Here is a 16,309-nt window from a genome sequence, read left to right on the forward strand (position 1 = left end):
TTCTGATAAGGAGCTAGCACAATCGTGAGTGTATGATCCCCATTAAAGACGCTTTGTTTTTGCTCCCCTGTAGATCGTGGCAGAGCGCCAGCAGGAGTACAGAGAGAAACTCCAAGGAATATGTGATCTCCTTACTCAGACGGAAAACCGCCTGATTGGGCACCAGGAAGCCTTCGTGATTGGCGACGGCACAGTTGAGTTAAAGAAGTACCAGGCCAAGCAAGAGGTAGAATTTAGTTGTGCCTCAGTAGTTCTATGTTGATGTAGAGTTTGATTACTATTTGGAAAGTAGTTAGGATTTTGGGGGGAAAAAAGCAATCATTTTAGCTTTTCTGAGACAAGCCATACCTAGATGCCCCCAGCCCTCCTGAGCTATAAACTTTATACTAAGAGTCACATTTCTAACTTCAAGCAAGCCAAATAATTTTCTTGACTGATTTTTTTTTTTGTGAAATATTGAGTGGAGGAGATAGAAAGGAGTTTTGATAGTGGAAATACCTTGTGTGATGAATTAGAACTCAGATCCCATTTAGGCCAACCACTCACTTTCAAAATCAGGTGAAATAGCCATCAGTGTGGGTTCTTTCACTTTCTTAGCTCTTTCTTATCCCTTTCATCTTTCTCTGCAGTGTGTCCCTTTTCATTGAAAGGACAAGCAATAATGACAGATAAAGATATTTTTATTTTGATGTTTGAAGAAATAACATTCTCATTGTAACTAGGTAGCTCTTGGTCTAAATCCCAGACACTACACATTGTTAGCTTTATAATTTAACCTTTTGAGCCTCAGTTTCTTCATTGGTCATAGTTCCATTGCTATGTTATGGTAAAAGTTAAGTGAATATTATGTTACATGACCAGCACAGTTAATACCACAATGTTGTAGTTCAATAAGTACCTCTTTCAATTCAAATACTCAGAATTTGAGGTGTCTTGAAAGTATGGAAAGATAATATGAAAACTCAAACACAGTGCAATATAGATAATTAAAGTGCCAAATAAAGGAGGAAGAGAAGAGGAGAAAATACATAGAGAAATCTGGATGTAGGAAAGCTGTTTAGAAGAGATTATCTTTGTATAGAAATTATTTTAGGGCCTGGCTGGCATGGCTCAGTGGTTGAGCATCAACTTATAAACCAGAAGGTCATGGTTTGATTCCCGGTCAGGGCACATGCCCAGGTTGTGGGCTTGATCCCCAGGGTGGAGCGTGCAGGAGGCAGCTCTCCCTCTTCTTTCCTCTCTGAAATCAATAAAAATATATATATTTTTTAAAAAGAAATTATTTTAGGAACAACTTAGCTCATAACTTAGAGAACTATCCACTTTTGCCCTGAGCAGTAGATGTATATTTTTTAAAAAAGTGTTTAGAAACAGAATAAATAATATGGTCATGTATTTAAAAGCTTTTATAAATGCACTCACATAACATAAAAAAAATCTGATATATTCAAATTTATATAGTTTACATATTGAATATTATTCAGTGTTTCCCAAACCACATCTCTTTGTTAAACATGAAAATCTCATATATTTCTTTAATGCTGTTTGAGATTTCAATTTATCTATAATAATAAAAGCATAATATGCTAATTAGACCAGACATCCTTCCAGACAACCTTCCAGACAGAGCCGGACGGTGAAGGAAGCCCGGGTCCTGGGTGCCTGCCGGTGGTCGGAAGGAAGCGCCAGGTCCCAGCTGCCAGAGGGAAGCCAGTGCCGACAGCCAGGGGAAGGAAGGCCTACTCTTGCACGAATTTCGTGCATTGGGCCTCTAGTATTAAATATTGCAATTGAAGTAAACCAACTCAGTGAACATACTGAGTATGCTCTTTCAGTCTATGGGTGCTAGACTCTCCTTCTTTGCACAGACCCTCTTTTAGAATTACAACATTGGAAAAGTTAAATAGGTAGCAATCTACTAAGATGTTTTTCCCCCTTTTGTGTTATAAGGAATTACAGAAAGATATGCAAGGAAGTGCACAGGCATTGGCAGAAATAGTGAAAAACACAGAAAACTTCCTGAAAGAGAATGGTGAAAAGCTGTCACGGGAAGATCAGGCTTTGATTGAAGAGAAACTTAAGGAAGCTAAGATAAAGTGTGAACAACTCAATTTAAAGGCGGAGCAGTCAAAAAAGGAGCTGGAGAAAGCTGTGACGACAGCAATCAAGGAAGAGACGGAAAAGGTCCTTATTCAAGCATGCGGTGCACTGTGGCTTTGTTGAAAGAGATTAGGGTCATAGCTTCTTGATTCATTAAGTGAGGTCAGGCAGTGCTAAGCAACGACTGGCACCCAGGACTAGAATTCTGGGTTTCCATGGTTGTCATTGACCAAATTACTACAAAAAGTTTGAAGAGCTGGCTTTGCTTACCTTTTCTACAAAGTTTAAGTGGGATTCTGAGACTTTCTACTTGTGAAGTATGTGAGGACTCATTCATTGCTAAAGTTAAAATTTTGGAATGTGTTTTTAAGAATAGTGGAAACTTCAGAGTAACTTCCTATTCCTCCAAGGTTTACTATCAGTGTGTTCAGTTTTCAGTTGTTTAGTATGCCCACTCTAATTTTAAATGATCTAAATATTTACTTTTGCGGATGTCTTAAAACTAACACCTGGGCCCGTATTCAGAATACCCATTGTCAATGCCATTCTCCCCCCAGGTTGCAGCTGTGAAGCAGCTGGAAGAGAGCAAAACCAAAATAGAAAACCTTTTGGACTGGTTGTCACATGTTGACAAAGACTCAGAAAGGGCGGGGATAAAACAGAAACAGGTGATTGAACAGAACGGGGCTCATTTCCAAGAAGGTGACAACAAGTCGGAGATGGGAGAAGAGGATGAAGTTAATGGTAACCTGTTGGAAACTGATGTGGATGGGCCTGTAGCAACCACTGAGGAGAATCTGAACCAGCAATACCAGAAAGTTAAGGTGTGTTGTCTTTAACATAATGATGTAGAATCCTATTGTCGGGTCTATAAAAAGCCTATAAAAGATAGGAACAGCTTGGCACCTGTGACATGTATGGGTGGTTGTCTCCATTTTCCACATACAGGAAACTGAGGCCCAGCGGAACTAGTAGCTGCAGTATTCTTTTTCTTATCATGTGTTCCTCTAAGTTCATTGGGCTTCTCAGAGTCTACATTGTTCTTGCTTAACTATTGTCATAGTGTTTATAACTTTAAAATTACAAATTTTGTATTCTGTTGAACTGTCCCTTTAGGATCATGTCGTAGGTAAGTATTACACCTATTTGCTCAGTAATTAGGTAAAGACATTAGCAGTCTCTTTAAGGTGTTGTGAGGAAGCTGTGAGTAAAATGAGATCTGACTGCAGGTGCTTGTTTTAGAATTGGAAGACAAATCTGTTACATTTTCCCGAAGCTTCTCAATAGCAGTCCGCGTCCTATGTGATTATATGAGTACTTTCAAGGAGATTGGAAATCTTAACAAATAAGATTAGAGTACTTGAAATGTAGCATTTTCTATTCTGAAATTTACCAGTAAAAGGCAAATACTGTGCATTTTGAAAAGGTTAACAAGAAGCAAGTTGTCTGAAGATCATCGAAGTTTGTAGGTCCTAAGGCAACGGAGAGCTCCCACAACCCCAGAGTAACCCCTTCCCTGCTTTAAAGTCACAGTGTCTCTGTTTCCCCATAGGCCCAACATGAGAAGATCATCTCTCAGCAGCAAGCCGTGCTCCTGGCCACTCAGTCAGCGCAAGCCTTGCTGGAGAAGCAGGGTCACTATCTCTGTCCCGAGGACAAAGAGAAACTGCAGCAGAACATGAAGGAACTGAAAGCGCACTACGAAACTGCACTGGCCGAGTCGGAGAAGAAAATGAAGTTAACACATTCTCTGCAGGAGGAATTGGAGAAGTTCGACACGGATTATGCAGAGTTCGAGCACTGGCTGCAGCAGTCGGAGCAAGAGCTGGAAAACCTGCAGGCGGGGGCAGATGACTTCAGTGGTTTAATGACCAAACTGAAGAGGCAGAAGAGCTTCTCAGAAGATGTTATTTCTCACAAAGGCGACTTGAGGTACATCACAATTTCTGGAAACAGGGTGCTGGAAGCAGCCAAGTCTTACAGCAAAAGAGATGGTGGTGGCCAGGCTGACCAGCATAATGCTGACACTTCTGCTGCTCACAGGGAAGTCCAGAGCAAATTGGATCATGCCACGGATCGGTTCAGGTCTCTCTACTCGAAGGTAAGCTTATTTTTTAAGGGGAAGTTCAATCTGTGATTATAGTTTTTACTCTATTCTCTCAGCTTTTGTTTTGGAGTTAGAGAAACCTAAACAACTGAAGCAGGGAAAATAAGGTAGTTTTATCTTATTCAGTCTTATTCATTTTCTCTACTTCAGAAAAGTGTGTTTCAAGATTAGGAGTCTAAAGTAGTAATAGTAGTTATTATTATTATTATTACTTTAGTTTTGAGTGATTTCTAGGCAGCACTCTCTTAAAACTCAGTAATACTCAGTTCTACCACCAGGTGGCGTGCATGTTTTGTCTCCAGGCAAACAGTGGCTTGCTAATTTTCACAGCCTCTCAAACTTGAGAACTAAAGTTTCATCTCAGATAATTCCCTTCACAAATACTGCAAGTGTTTGTTTTACAGATGTATTTGATGAGTGCATTATTTTAATACTTAATAACTCACAGACTCCTTCAGCTTCTCTTATTCCCTGGGACAAAACACAAAACTAAGAAAACATTTCCCTGTTTACTATATAAGCTGAACAGACTGGCCAAGTTGCACAAGTGATTTGAAGAGCATCATTTATTCTTGGTCTTGGCTTTATTCTGATGTAGATTGTTTGCCCTTCTTGTATTAATTAATCTTGTGCAACGTATAGAGGCGATTCATAAGGACCTTGAAAACCCTTCTGTCACATACATACCTAGACACCTGATGTATAAAACTCACTGGGAATGTGCTCTGGTAAATCTGTTGCCTCTGACGATTGATATCCAAACCTATCACTTTGGTCAAGACTCAGCCCTTGAAAACATGTCTTCAAATGGGTATAAATTTAGGACTATCTCCTCATTTTTATGGTACTTCTTGACTTCGTTAGAGGATGCTTCTTCATACAGAGGAGAAAAATCTTAGCCCTACAGTTTCAACTCACACTGGTTGAAGTCTGGTGCTTTCTAAGTTATAGCACTCATAGGTGCTGAGGTTATTTAACACAAATAAAAATGGTAGATTTTAATTCTCCACCCTTTTTCTCTTTTGATATTTTTAGTGCAGTGTCCTTGGGAATAATCTTAAAGACCTGGTGGATAAGTATCAACACTATGAAGATGCTTCATCTGGACTTCTTTCTGAGCTCCAGGCCTTCGAGGTCACAGCCAGCAAACACTTGTCTGAACCCATTGCTGTGGACCCTAAAAATCTGCAAAGGCAGTTAGAAGAGACCAAGGTAAAGAGAGAGAGAGAGAGAGGACGGGGACCCAGCCCTTCATTAGTCTTACTGAAAACCTTTCACTTCCCCAGTTTTGTGATAGTTTTACCTGAAAGTGGAACAAAAGATGAGAAAAGTATATTTCTCCCTCTAGAGAAATATTAGCAGTCTATTTATTTTCTAACTAGAGGTCTGGTGCACAAAATTCGTGCACAGTAGGGTCCCGAGGTTTGGCCAGTGATCAGGGCTGATCGGGGCCTTCCAGCTGCCAGCCAGGGCCTTCCCTTCTAACTTCCAGCCAGGGCCCTCCTTTCCTGGCTTCCAGCTGCTGGTGGGGGGCCCCCCTTCCCTGGCTGCTGGCCCAGGCCTTCCTTCGCTCCATGCCGCCCCCTGGTGGTCATCCCATGTCATAGCTAGTGATCGAACTCCCAGTCGAACTCCTGTGGGGACAATTTGCATATTAGCCTTTTATATATATAGATGAGATTATTTTTCTACTGCTGTTTAACTTGGCTGACATTGCTGTTATGGCTGATTATCTGCATCCCACCACTCTCTCCCCTCCCTCCTCCACAAACAAAAACCAGTATCGTCTGGGCCACTTTATACATATTTATTTTGTTCATTGTTTTTCTCCAACTGTAGAATTAAACTCCATGAGAGCAGGTGTTTTTGTTTATTTTGTTCATTGCTATCTCCCCAGCACCTAGAAGCACTTAGAACAGGATCTGGCCCATCATAGGTACTAGATCAGTGGTTCTTAACCTTGACTGCACATTAGAATCACCTGGGAATCTTTTTAAAATGCTGATTTCTGGGCCTCATCCTCCGGAAATTGTTTCTTTGTTACTAATGTTGTGGCCCCACCCCATAACAAAGAAACAGAATTTCCGGAGGATGAGGCCCAGAAATCAGTATTTTAAGAAGATTCCCAGGTGATTCTAATGTGCAGCCAAGGTTGAGAACCACTGTACTAGATAAATATTTGTTTAAGAATGGACAGGTAGAAGGGAGGAAGGGATGTTACTGTCACATGTGGGCTCTGAGGATCAGGATTGTAATCCTATTGAATATTCCCATGATTCATAGAGATAAAACTTAAATTATTACCTAGCACAATTTTCAAAAAAACCTACCTGCTCTTTAAAAAATTTCGGCTTGCCCTAACCAGTTTGGCTCAGTGGATAGAGTGTCGGCCTACGGACTGAAGGGTCCCAGGTTCGATTCTGGTCAAGGGCATGTACCTTGGTTGTGGGCACATCCCCAGTAGGGGGTGTGCAGGAGGCAGCTGTTCGATGTTTCTCTCTCATCGATGTTTCTAACTCTCTATCCCTCTCCCTTTCTCTCTGTAAAAAGTCAACAAAATATATTTTAAAAATGCAGGCTTGATGTGGGACTTGCATACCAACAGTGGCAAGGAGAGTCTCTGCTTCTTAAATTTAAAGCATATTTTTACATCCTAATGTAAGGGGAAATCATTATTTTTAATTTATTTTTTATTGAATTTATTGGGATGACATTGGTTAATAAAATTATATAGGTTTTAGGTATATAATTCTACAATACCTCATCTGTATATTATATTGTGTGATTACCATTCCAAGTCAAGTCTCCTTCCATCCCCATTTATCCCTCCCCTTTATTTTCTAAGACAGTGATGGCGAACCTATGACACGCGTGTCAGAGGTGACACGCGAACTCATTTTTTTGGTTGATTTTTCTTTGTTAAATGGCATTTAAATATATAAAATAAATATCAAAAATATAAGTCTTTGTTTTACTATGGTTGCAGATGTCAAAAAATTTCTATATGTGACACGGCACCAGAGTTAAGTTAGGGTTTTTCAAAATGCTGACACGCCGAGCTCAAAAGGTTCACCATCACTGTTCTAAGAGGAGATAATTTTTGAAGTATCTTATTCTTATTCCAAATGATCAATTAGTTTGAGTTTGAAAGTTTAATTTCATAAATCTATTCTGTGATTACTTTTAGTAGGTGAGCAGCAGTATTATTGGCACTGGAGCTAGAAAGTAAACACTATATTGCCAGTTAAACAACTGCCTTTCAGATTTTAGTTGCATCTGTTAGTTACAGAATCAACTAGGAAAACAGGTAGCCTACTGAGTGAGCTTAACATTAGGTCTTGCCTGAGACTGGTGACTTCTGGCCAGAAGAAAGCTAAGTCATCCCCTTGGATGAAATGTGGTAGATGAAGTAAGACCAAGGCAGAAAGAAGAGGGATGGAAGTATGGGATGAGAGGAGGGAGGAGACACGTGGGAGGTAAGGAGGATGGTGGCTCTGCTTTTTCCCTGGGCTGGAGAGGTTACCTGTTCTACATTAGGCACCAGGGAGATGTCTCGGACAGTTCAGCTTCCCTACGTTGATGCAGCCTCCTAGTGGTTGCCTCATTCTTTTGGGTGTGCCTTTTTAACATTGTGTTTGTGTGTGTGTGTGTGTGTTTTGTTTTTTAAATATGGTGGCGAATTATTTTTTTTAATCCTCACCCTGGGATATGCTTACAGATTTTAGAGAGAGGGAAAAGCAGAAAAAGAGGGGGGGGGGGAGAGAGAGCGAGGGAGAGAGAGAGAGAGATATGAGAGGGAAACATCTATCAGTTGCCTTGAGTACACACCCAAACCAGGGATCAAACCTGCGACCTAGGTATGTTCCGTGACTGGAAATTGAACGGTTTATGGGAGGATGCTCTAACCAATGGAGCCACACCAGCTGGGGCTTTGCTTTTTTCTGTTTTGTTTTGTTTACTCTCTTTCCCACAAGCACAGGAACAGATGTCTTTTAATTAGGTTTCTGATTCTCAGAAGTAAGGACAGTGTATATGGGAGGGTTGGAGGAGATGCTATTACATAGAGGCTATTATTTTGGTAGGCAATGCCAGTAGCTTAAGATAATTGTTAAGACTGCCTACATTTAATCATATAGCTAAGTATTTTTAGTATAGGAAAGTATAGAAAACAACAACAACACATTTTAAGTTGTATCTGTATTAGGAAGATGATTATATCCAGTGTAAAAGTAATCTTTTTTTTATGTAACTAGAGGGGAAAAAAGAAAAGGAAAGGAAACCCAAAAGAATGTATGGCTATTTTAATCAAGCAGAAATGTGAATTAATTCTAAAACAGAAGAAAACTTACTTGACATGTACTGTGGAAGATGATTCCTCTAGTTCTAAGGCAGCTGAGGAAGTGTAAGAAGAAAAGCAGCATCTCAGAGGGGAATGAATTCTAATTAAGCCACAGCATCGTTTTAAAAATTAAATGTGTGATTAAAGTTGTTCCTGGCACCTGTAGATGTTTTCCTCACAGATGATCTCAGCCTGCAGAGAGGATAATTTTTATGAGAATGAGGCAGTCTCTATTTCTTTCAGTTCTATTAACAACATTGAAAAGTTATTTTTCTTTAACTATAATATAAACACGTAAGACTACTACAAAAAATCAGCCTTTTCTGTGTTTATAATTCTAACTTATATTTAATTGTATAATAAATGTAAATTGAGGAAACCCAGTTGGCTCATTTGAAACATTTCTGTCCAATAGCATGTTGTTATCAGCATTATTATTCAAAGAACTGTTTGCTGTGTTGTCAACAATCTGATATCACTGGGCTGTAATGACGTTCCTCAAGTTGTGCTTCCAGGGAAATCCGCAAACACTACAGAATTTTTGCCCCACACGAAGCACAGAAAGACAGGATTCCGGGACCACTCTGGAGGCCTGGGTCTGGGACCAGGCGTGGAGCTCGGTCATGTTGACTGACAATGACCACCTTCCAACCTTTCTCTGATCTCTGGGATGGCCGTAAGTCAGGAAGCTTTTATGAGTTGGGCAAGTACCCAGGTTCATCTTTTTCTGGCCCAGGCTGGAGACCAAGGTCATGACCTTGCAGTACTCTCTGTCCCAGATACTTCTTTCATGTTTTACCTCATTGAAATCCATTAAAGACAATATATGGCACTTTAATTTGAAGTTTTTTTCCCCCAACATAATACTATCAACCATTATTGTAGCTCAGTTAAAACCTGATATCATGTTAGGAATGAAAAACTATTGACTCTCTTGGACATAAATAGGAGAGAAAAGGCATGGAATGTTTTGAAGAGAAGAGGTAAAGGAGGGATGCTTCTTTTGTCAGTCATTTCTAAGCTTTAAGCTGGTAGCAGGGCCATCCTTGGTCCTGGATGATTTTATAAAACCGTGACAGCTTTTACATGCATTTGCTTTCTGGTAGACATTTATATGCTAGGCCCATTATTGGGTTTTGTGAAGACACAAAGGTATTAAAACCCTACCTCTGCCCATCAGGGAACTCACATTCTTAAAAAATAATTTTTTTAGACTTCAGTCTGGTTATAGGTAAAGTCCCTTGAGGAATTTCTTATATAATCCTTTCTGTAACTAAACTTGTGGGAGAATTTCCTAAACAGGTTCACTCTGCTACTGGCTCTTTGGCCTCTGGGAACATCTGTAGGATCTGGTGTTCAGTTCACAGGTCTCTGGTTGGTCCCAGTTTGGTTGTCCTTCTGGGGTACACACAACTGCCTGTATATCATCACAATTTCTTGGATATGAAAATAAATCGAGGACATTGTTGCTATTGGCTTTAGGCATTTTTTGTTGTTGATGAAAGCTGAAATAGAGGAGGATCTTTTAAAGTCTTGCACCTGATATCTTTGTTTATTTACTTATTCACTCACTCATTTATTCCAGAAACTTTTTTTCTAAATATCCCTGTATTATTTCTTAATTTTTAAATTTATTTTTCTATTAGTTGACAAACAATATTATGTGAGTTTTGGGTGTACAACATAATAATTAGACACTTATATAACTCACGAAGTGATCACCCTAAGTCTAGTACCCATTTGACAGCATACATAGTTATTACAATACTAGAGGCCCAGTGCACAAATTCATGCATGGATGGGGTCCCTCAAGGTGGCCTGCAGGGATTGGGCCAAAACCCGCTGTCCAGTGCTGCCTGCTGCTCCTACTCATCCTGCTGCTCCCACTCATCCTGGCCCCACTGTGCCTGCCATGGGCTCATGCCCAATTAGTTCCAATCGGGAGAGGCTCGCACTGCCGCAGCAGCACTCACCAGCCGTGAGCCCTGCATCTGGCACTCTCCCGAGGGGAGTGGCCTGTGGAATTGGGACAAAACTGGCTCTCCAACATCTCCTGAGGGGTCCCGGATTGCGAGAGGATGCAGGCCAGGCCGAGAGACCCCACCAGTGCATGATCGGGGTCGGGGAGGGACTGCGGGAGCACTCAGGGCATGTCTGGCTCATCTTGCTCAGTCCTGATCGGCCAGACCCCAGCAGCAAGCTAATCTACTAGTTGGAGCATCTGCTCTCTGATGGTCAGTGCACGTCATAGCGACTGGTCGACCGGTCAACTGTCTGCCCCTGGTGGTCAGTGCACGTCATAATGACTGGTTGATCTGTTGACTGTCTGCCCCCTGGTGGTCAGTGCACGTCATAGGGGCCGGTTGAGCAGCCTTAACATACCATTAGCATATTATGATTTGATTGATTGAACAGTCTACAAGTCACTGGATGAACAGACACTTAGCATATTAGGCTTTTATTATATAGTACTAGAAGCCCGATGCATGGAATTCGTGTAAGGGTCTTGGCCCTCACAGCCCCGGCTGCCTTGGCTGCCTCAGCCCTCACAGCCCCAGCTGCCTCAGCCCTCGAATCCCCAGCTTTGTCTAGAAGGTTGTCCAGACGATCGTCTGGAAGGGTCATCCAGACGGTCATCTGGAAGCTTGTCCGGTCATTCTGTTCAATCTAATTAGCATATTAGCTCTTTATTATATAGGATTATTGACTATATTTCCTATGCTGTACTTTACATCTCCATGACACTTCTATAACTACCAATTTGTATTTCTAAATCCCTTCCCCTTTTCCACCCATTCTCCCAACCCCACCTCCCATCTGGCAGCCATCAGTTTATTCTCTATATCTGTTAGTCTGTTTCTGTTTTGTTTGTTCATTTATTTTAGTTTTTATGTTTCACATATAAGTGAAACCATATGGTATTTGTCTTTCTCTGATTTATTTACTTAGCATAATACCCATTAGGTACATCCATGCTGTCACAAATGGCAAGATTTCATGCTTTTTTTATGGCTGAGCCATATTCCTTTGTATACATGTACCACATCTTTATTCACTCATTTGTTAACAAATACTTAAGTTGCTTCCATATCTTGGCTATCAATATATATAAAAGCCTAAGCGACCATTACAACTGAATGACCAGATGACTGGATGGTAGCTGTGATGCGTACTGATTATCAGGGGGCAGACGCTCAATGCAGGAGTTGTCCCCTGGTGGTCAGTGTGCTCCCACAGCTAACTTCCCGCGGCCAGCCAACCTCCTGTGGTCCCTCCTCCCGGCTGGCCAGCCCCGATTGACCCCAATGGGGACTGGACAAGACAGCCCCGATCGGCCCCCATCGCCAGCCAGGCCAAGGGAATCCACGTGTGCATGAATTCATGCACCGGGCCTCGAGTTGTAAATAATGCTGCAGTGAACATAGGGGTGTATATATCTTTTTGAATTAGCGTTTTGTATTTCTTCATATTCTAGAAGCTTTTATCAAGGCCTACTATATGCCAAGCACTGGTCTAGGCAGTGATAATGGAAATCTGAATAGGAAAAAATGCCTAATTCTTGAGGATGTTATATAGTTTGATAGAAGAGACAAATAAATACATTTATGGGAGCTCCTGGGTGGAGTACTTACAACTACGGTTGGGGAGAGTTAGGGAAGGCTTCCCAGCTGAATTTTAAAGAGTGAATAAGAGTCAAGCTGAGGATGATGGGGGGGTAGGTTGCTGGGAAGGTTGGTATGTAGAAATGCTAAGGTATCTAGGATGAGCAAATAGCTAAGAAATAGCTGTGTTGTTGGACATTTCTGGAACAGAAAGTAGAGAATGATGACATTGAAGATAGAATTAAGGAATAGCTTTCACTGGACCTTTAATAGCATGCTCAAGTTTTTGCCTTTTATTGTGAGTGCAATAGGGAGCTACTGTAAGATTTTGAAGAGGGAGTGATATACATAGATATGTATTTTCCACAAAACACATTGGGGGTCTATAGCAGGGAAGACATTGAATGCTTTTTCCAATTAAGCAAGAGATTATCCTGCAGTGATCCAGAAATACAAAGCAGAAGTCTGATTTTATAAAAAAAGATATATAATTTTAAGCAGGTAAAATTGTTAGGTCATGATGGTTGATTTGCATGTGGAAAGGAGGATTGAGAGTCAAGGAGGACCCTCAGATTTACTACTTGGGTAATAAGGTGCAAACCCAGGAGGAAGTACAGGTGTAGAGAATGAGATGATGGGTTCAGTTTAGCCTTTTGAATTTGAGGTGACTGTTTATACCCAGATGGAAACATTCAAGAGGCTGTTGGAAACCTGGGCCCATGGCCAGGGATGAGTTCATCTACAGTCGGACATATGGGAATTAGAATTCGAAATCCAAATGTGAGACTAGAAGAGGAGCTTGAATACCTCAAGTGAAGTCAAAGCCAAGCATGGGGCCGTGTGGCCAGGCAGCCCATTTAGACAGAGGTGTTAGGAAGGCAGGGCCAGACTTCTGGCAGGCTTACCTATGGTTTCCATCTCTATCTCTTCTCTCCTCAGTCTTGCTGTTGTTGACATGCATCTGCTCACTCAGCGAACTCCAGGGACCTCTATTCAACAAATTAAAGGTTACATTATCCTTTTGAAGCAGTTGACAGTTAACTGTTTCCACCTTCTCTTCTTTTAAACTCTGGGGACAGATCCTCTGGGCTCACTTCCATGTCCCTGATGGCCTTTCTTCCATCTCTTTTCCTCTCCTTACCACTTACATCTAAATATGCTCCATGATGCTGCACGGCCCCCTTCTCTGGTGTTTCTGTGCTTTCTCCTTTCACAGTCTCATCGTGGGTCCTGACCTCCAGTGCTTCAGGTCTAGTTCTAGCCTGTGTTCAGAGTCGCCCCCATTCCCAGCTGTGCTGTGTCTTTCTACGTGAGTGTCCTGAAAGCACTTTGCAGCCACACATTTCAAATAGATGCTCCTTTGCGCCTAAACTTGCTTCCATTTTTGCTTATGAATCCCATTAATTACCTGGGCTCAGAACCTTTGGGTACTTCTGTCCTTCAGCTCACCTCTTGTCCCTTGCACCTGCCCTCTGCAGCAGTGATGTCCAGGAACACATTCTGTGATGATGAGAATGTTCCTTGATCTGCTCTGTCCCACATGGTAACCACCAGCCCCACCTGACTACTTAGGGCTTCGGATGTGGCTAGTACAGCTGAGAGATTGAGTTTTAAATTTCGCTTGATTTCAATCGATTTAAATTTAAAAGCCACTTGTAGGGAGCAGATACTGTATTGGCGAGCACAGCTTTAGATGATCGATTACCAAGTCCTGTGGACACCTCCCAGCTACGTAATGAGTTCTACTTTCCCCGCTCAGACAGGCGCTCGCTGCCTCATGACTGCTGACTTTGCCATTAACCCAGTGGTTCTCAACCTTGGCTGCACATTAAAATCACCTGGGAATCTTTTTAAAATCCTGATTTCTGGGCCTCCTCCTCCGGAAATTCTGTTTCTTTGTTACTAATGTTGTGGCCCCTCCCCATAACAAATAAACAGAATTTCTGGAGGATGAGGCCCAGAAGTCAGGATTTTAAGAAGATTCCCAGGTGATTCTAACATGCAGCCAAGGTTGACAACCACTGCCTTAACCGGTGTCTGTGCTTCATTTCTTTCCCATCACATTTTTCTGCACAGCGTCACAAAAGTAGCCTTCCATAAGACAGCTCTGAGCGTGCCAACCCCTTACTCCAAAGCCCAGAATAACTCCCTGTTGCTGCAGGATAAAATGCAAACTCCTCAGCCTGACATTGGAGACCTTTCAGTCCTATTGCTATTTATTCAGCTGCACACATTCTCAGACTGGATGGGACCCTCATTTTTCCCTCGGATGCTTCTGTTGCCATCTTTGTTCATCCTACAGGGAAATGTTCTCCCTCTCCACTTCTGTCTGCCCAAATCCACACTTTCTTCAGGACCATCTCAATGCCTCTCTCCAGTTACTCCTCTCAACTTCTGGTAGTACTTTTTTTACTCCCTTTTTTCACTTTTCACTCCTTGCCTTAGACTAGAAGATCCCTGTGGGGAAGCTTCATGTCTGTCTGATTTTTGTGTTTTTCACAAAATGTAGCAAGATCTTTTTGAATATGTTAGATGTTAAGTAACCTTTATTGAATTAACAGGAAAAAAAATATGACTCAGTAGTGACTTAGGATCTGCTTCAAATAAAAGCCCTTACTTGTATTTTTAAGTAGAGTAGAAATGGTCCCAAGGTTTTCTGTTGTTTGTTTTTATTTATTTTTTTTATTCCTGGTGGTAGTGGGGGGTACTGTACAAAGCAGAGAAGTGGGAGTTGAGGGACTCAGGCTGAGAGTCACAGGATCAGGAATCAGGCCAATTACCATGAACATATGCTCCAGGGTTTATTTCAAAAGACTGAATTTGTATTTTCCCAACTGGCTGATGGTTTTGCTAGCACCACTTTATAACTGGCTCTATTCTAAGAATTCTGGACTACGTTTATAACGATGAAAAGTTTACTCTGTCCAATTTACCTTTACCTTACTGTAAGTCATTTTTTTTTCATATTGGAAAACTTGTTTAGTCCTGAGTGTAATCGAAGCATTTGATCCTTCAGGCTCTGCAAGGACAGATATCAAGTCAGCAGGTGGCTGTAGAGAAACTGAAGAAAACAGCCGAAGTGCTTTTAGATGCCAGGGGATCTCTACTTCCAGCCAAGAATGATATCCAGAAGACACTGGGTAAGTGCTCATGTCCTTGCTTCCTCTCAGGCACATTCTAAGAGAAGGGATTCTGATAGACAGGCAGAAAAGGCTCACTGGTGTTTGTCGTCATTTACATCTCTTCCCTGTGAAATAATGTTTCTCACTCTGGTGAGAATATTCCTTCTTTGGCAGGAATATTACAATCTGGAAAAGGGAGCTGTGTAGTTTGAAAAGAACGTACTTCAATTTTAATTTTATATTTAGAAAATGTAACAGGAACTTTTTACCTAATAGTCACCACAGAAAGTAGAAGTTCCCAAGATGAGTTTGGGCAGAGATAGACTCTCAACCTGTGGCCAAAACAGACTCTTGGGGGATCTGTCTCTATCAAAGGCAGGAGCATGGATTTAAGAGGTTGAGAGACCAGCAGAGGATTAGATATATGTTTCCCCCCTCAAAGGGCGCATGAATTAAAATCTGAATAGAAATTTTAGCCAAAGAGAAGGAAGAAACATTGCTCTTCTAAAACCACTGTATAGACAGGAAAACTATTTTTTCTTTCTTACAAACATCCAAACTCTTGATCTTGTACCCCATCAAATGATTTTTAGTATACACCCTCATATACGCATATATATTGATCAATTACATATTACTGTCGTATCCTATTACATGTACTATAATTATAAAACACAAAACTCTGAAAGTTTAAAGTACAAGACAAAAATATAAATGGGGAGTTCTTTATCCTATATCCCAGTGTATTGTCTTGACCTCGTACTGCTATAAGGATTTGGACATAGGGACTTAGAAGAGAAAGAAAGACTGTATTATATGTACTTCTGTTATTTTTAAGAGGCGTTTTGACATTTTTTCCCATTGTTAATCATACATAGTTTCACTGTTATTAGTTTCCAATCCATATGTTACCTTATTTTAAGACTTTAAAACTTCTCTCTGGCAAAATAATTTTCTAGGAATATGTGTAAGTACAGGGTGGGGCAAAAGTAGGTTTACAGTTGTTCATATGGAAAATAATACAGTAATTAACAAATAA

General features: G+C 41.1%; 1 protein-coding gene across 25 annotated transcripts in view; it reads left to right on the forward strand.

Moving 5' to 3' along the window:
• Positions 1 to 16,309, forward strand: part of DST (dystonin) — a 440,752-nt gene that overhangs the window by 310,873 nt on the left and 113,570 nt on the right. For all 25 annotated transcript variants that reach the window (XM_059701312.1, XM_059701317.1, XM_059701314.1 and 22 more), the window contains 6 exons: positions 74 to 226; positions 1,951 to 2,184; positions 2,658 to 2,924; positions 3,653 to 4,201; positions 5,243 to 5,419; positions 15,165 to 15,288. In XM_059701312.1, coding sequence (XP_059557295.1) covers positions 74 to 226; positions 1,951 to 2,184; positions 2,658 to 2,924; positions 3,653 to 4,201; positions 5,243 to 5,419; positions 15,165 to 15,288 — 1,504 coding nt within the window. The remainder of the gene's footprint in view (positions 1 to 73; positions 227 to 1,950; positions 2,185 to 2,657; positions 2,925 to 3,652; positions 4,202 to 5,242; positions 5,420 to 15,164; positions 15,289 to 16,309) is intronic.

This window comes from Myotis daubentonii, chromosome 6 (assembly GCF_963259705.1).
Source record: "Myotis daubentonii chromosome 6, mMyoDau2.1, whole genome shotgun sequence".
Classification (NCBI taxonomy): domain Eukaryota; kingdom Metazoa; phylum Chordata; class Mammalia; order Chiroptera; family Vespertilionidae; genus Myotis; species Myotis daubentonii.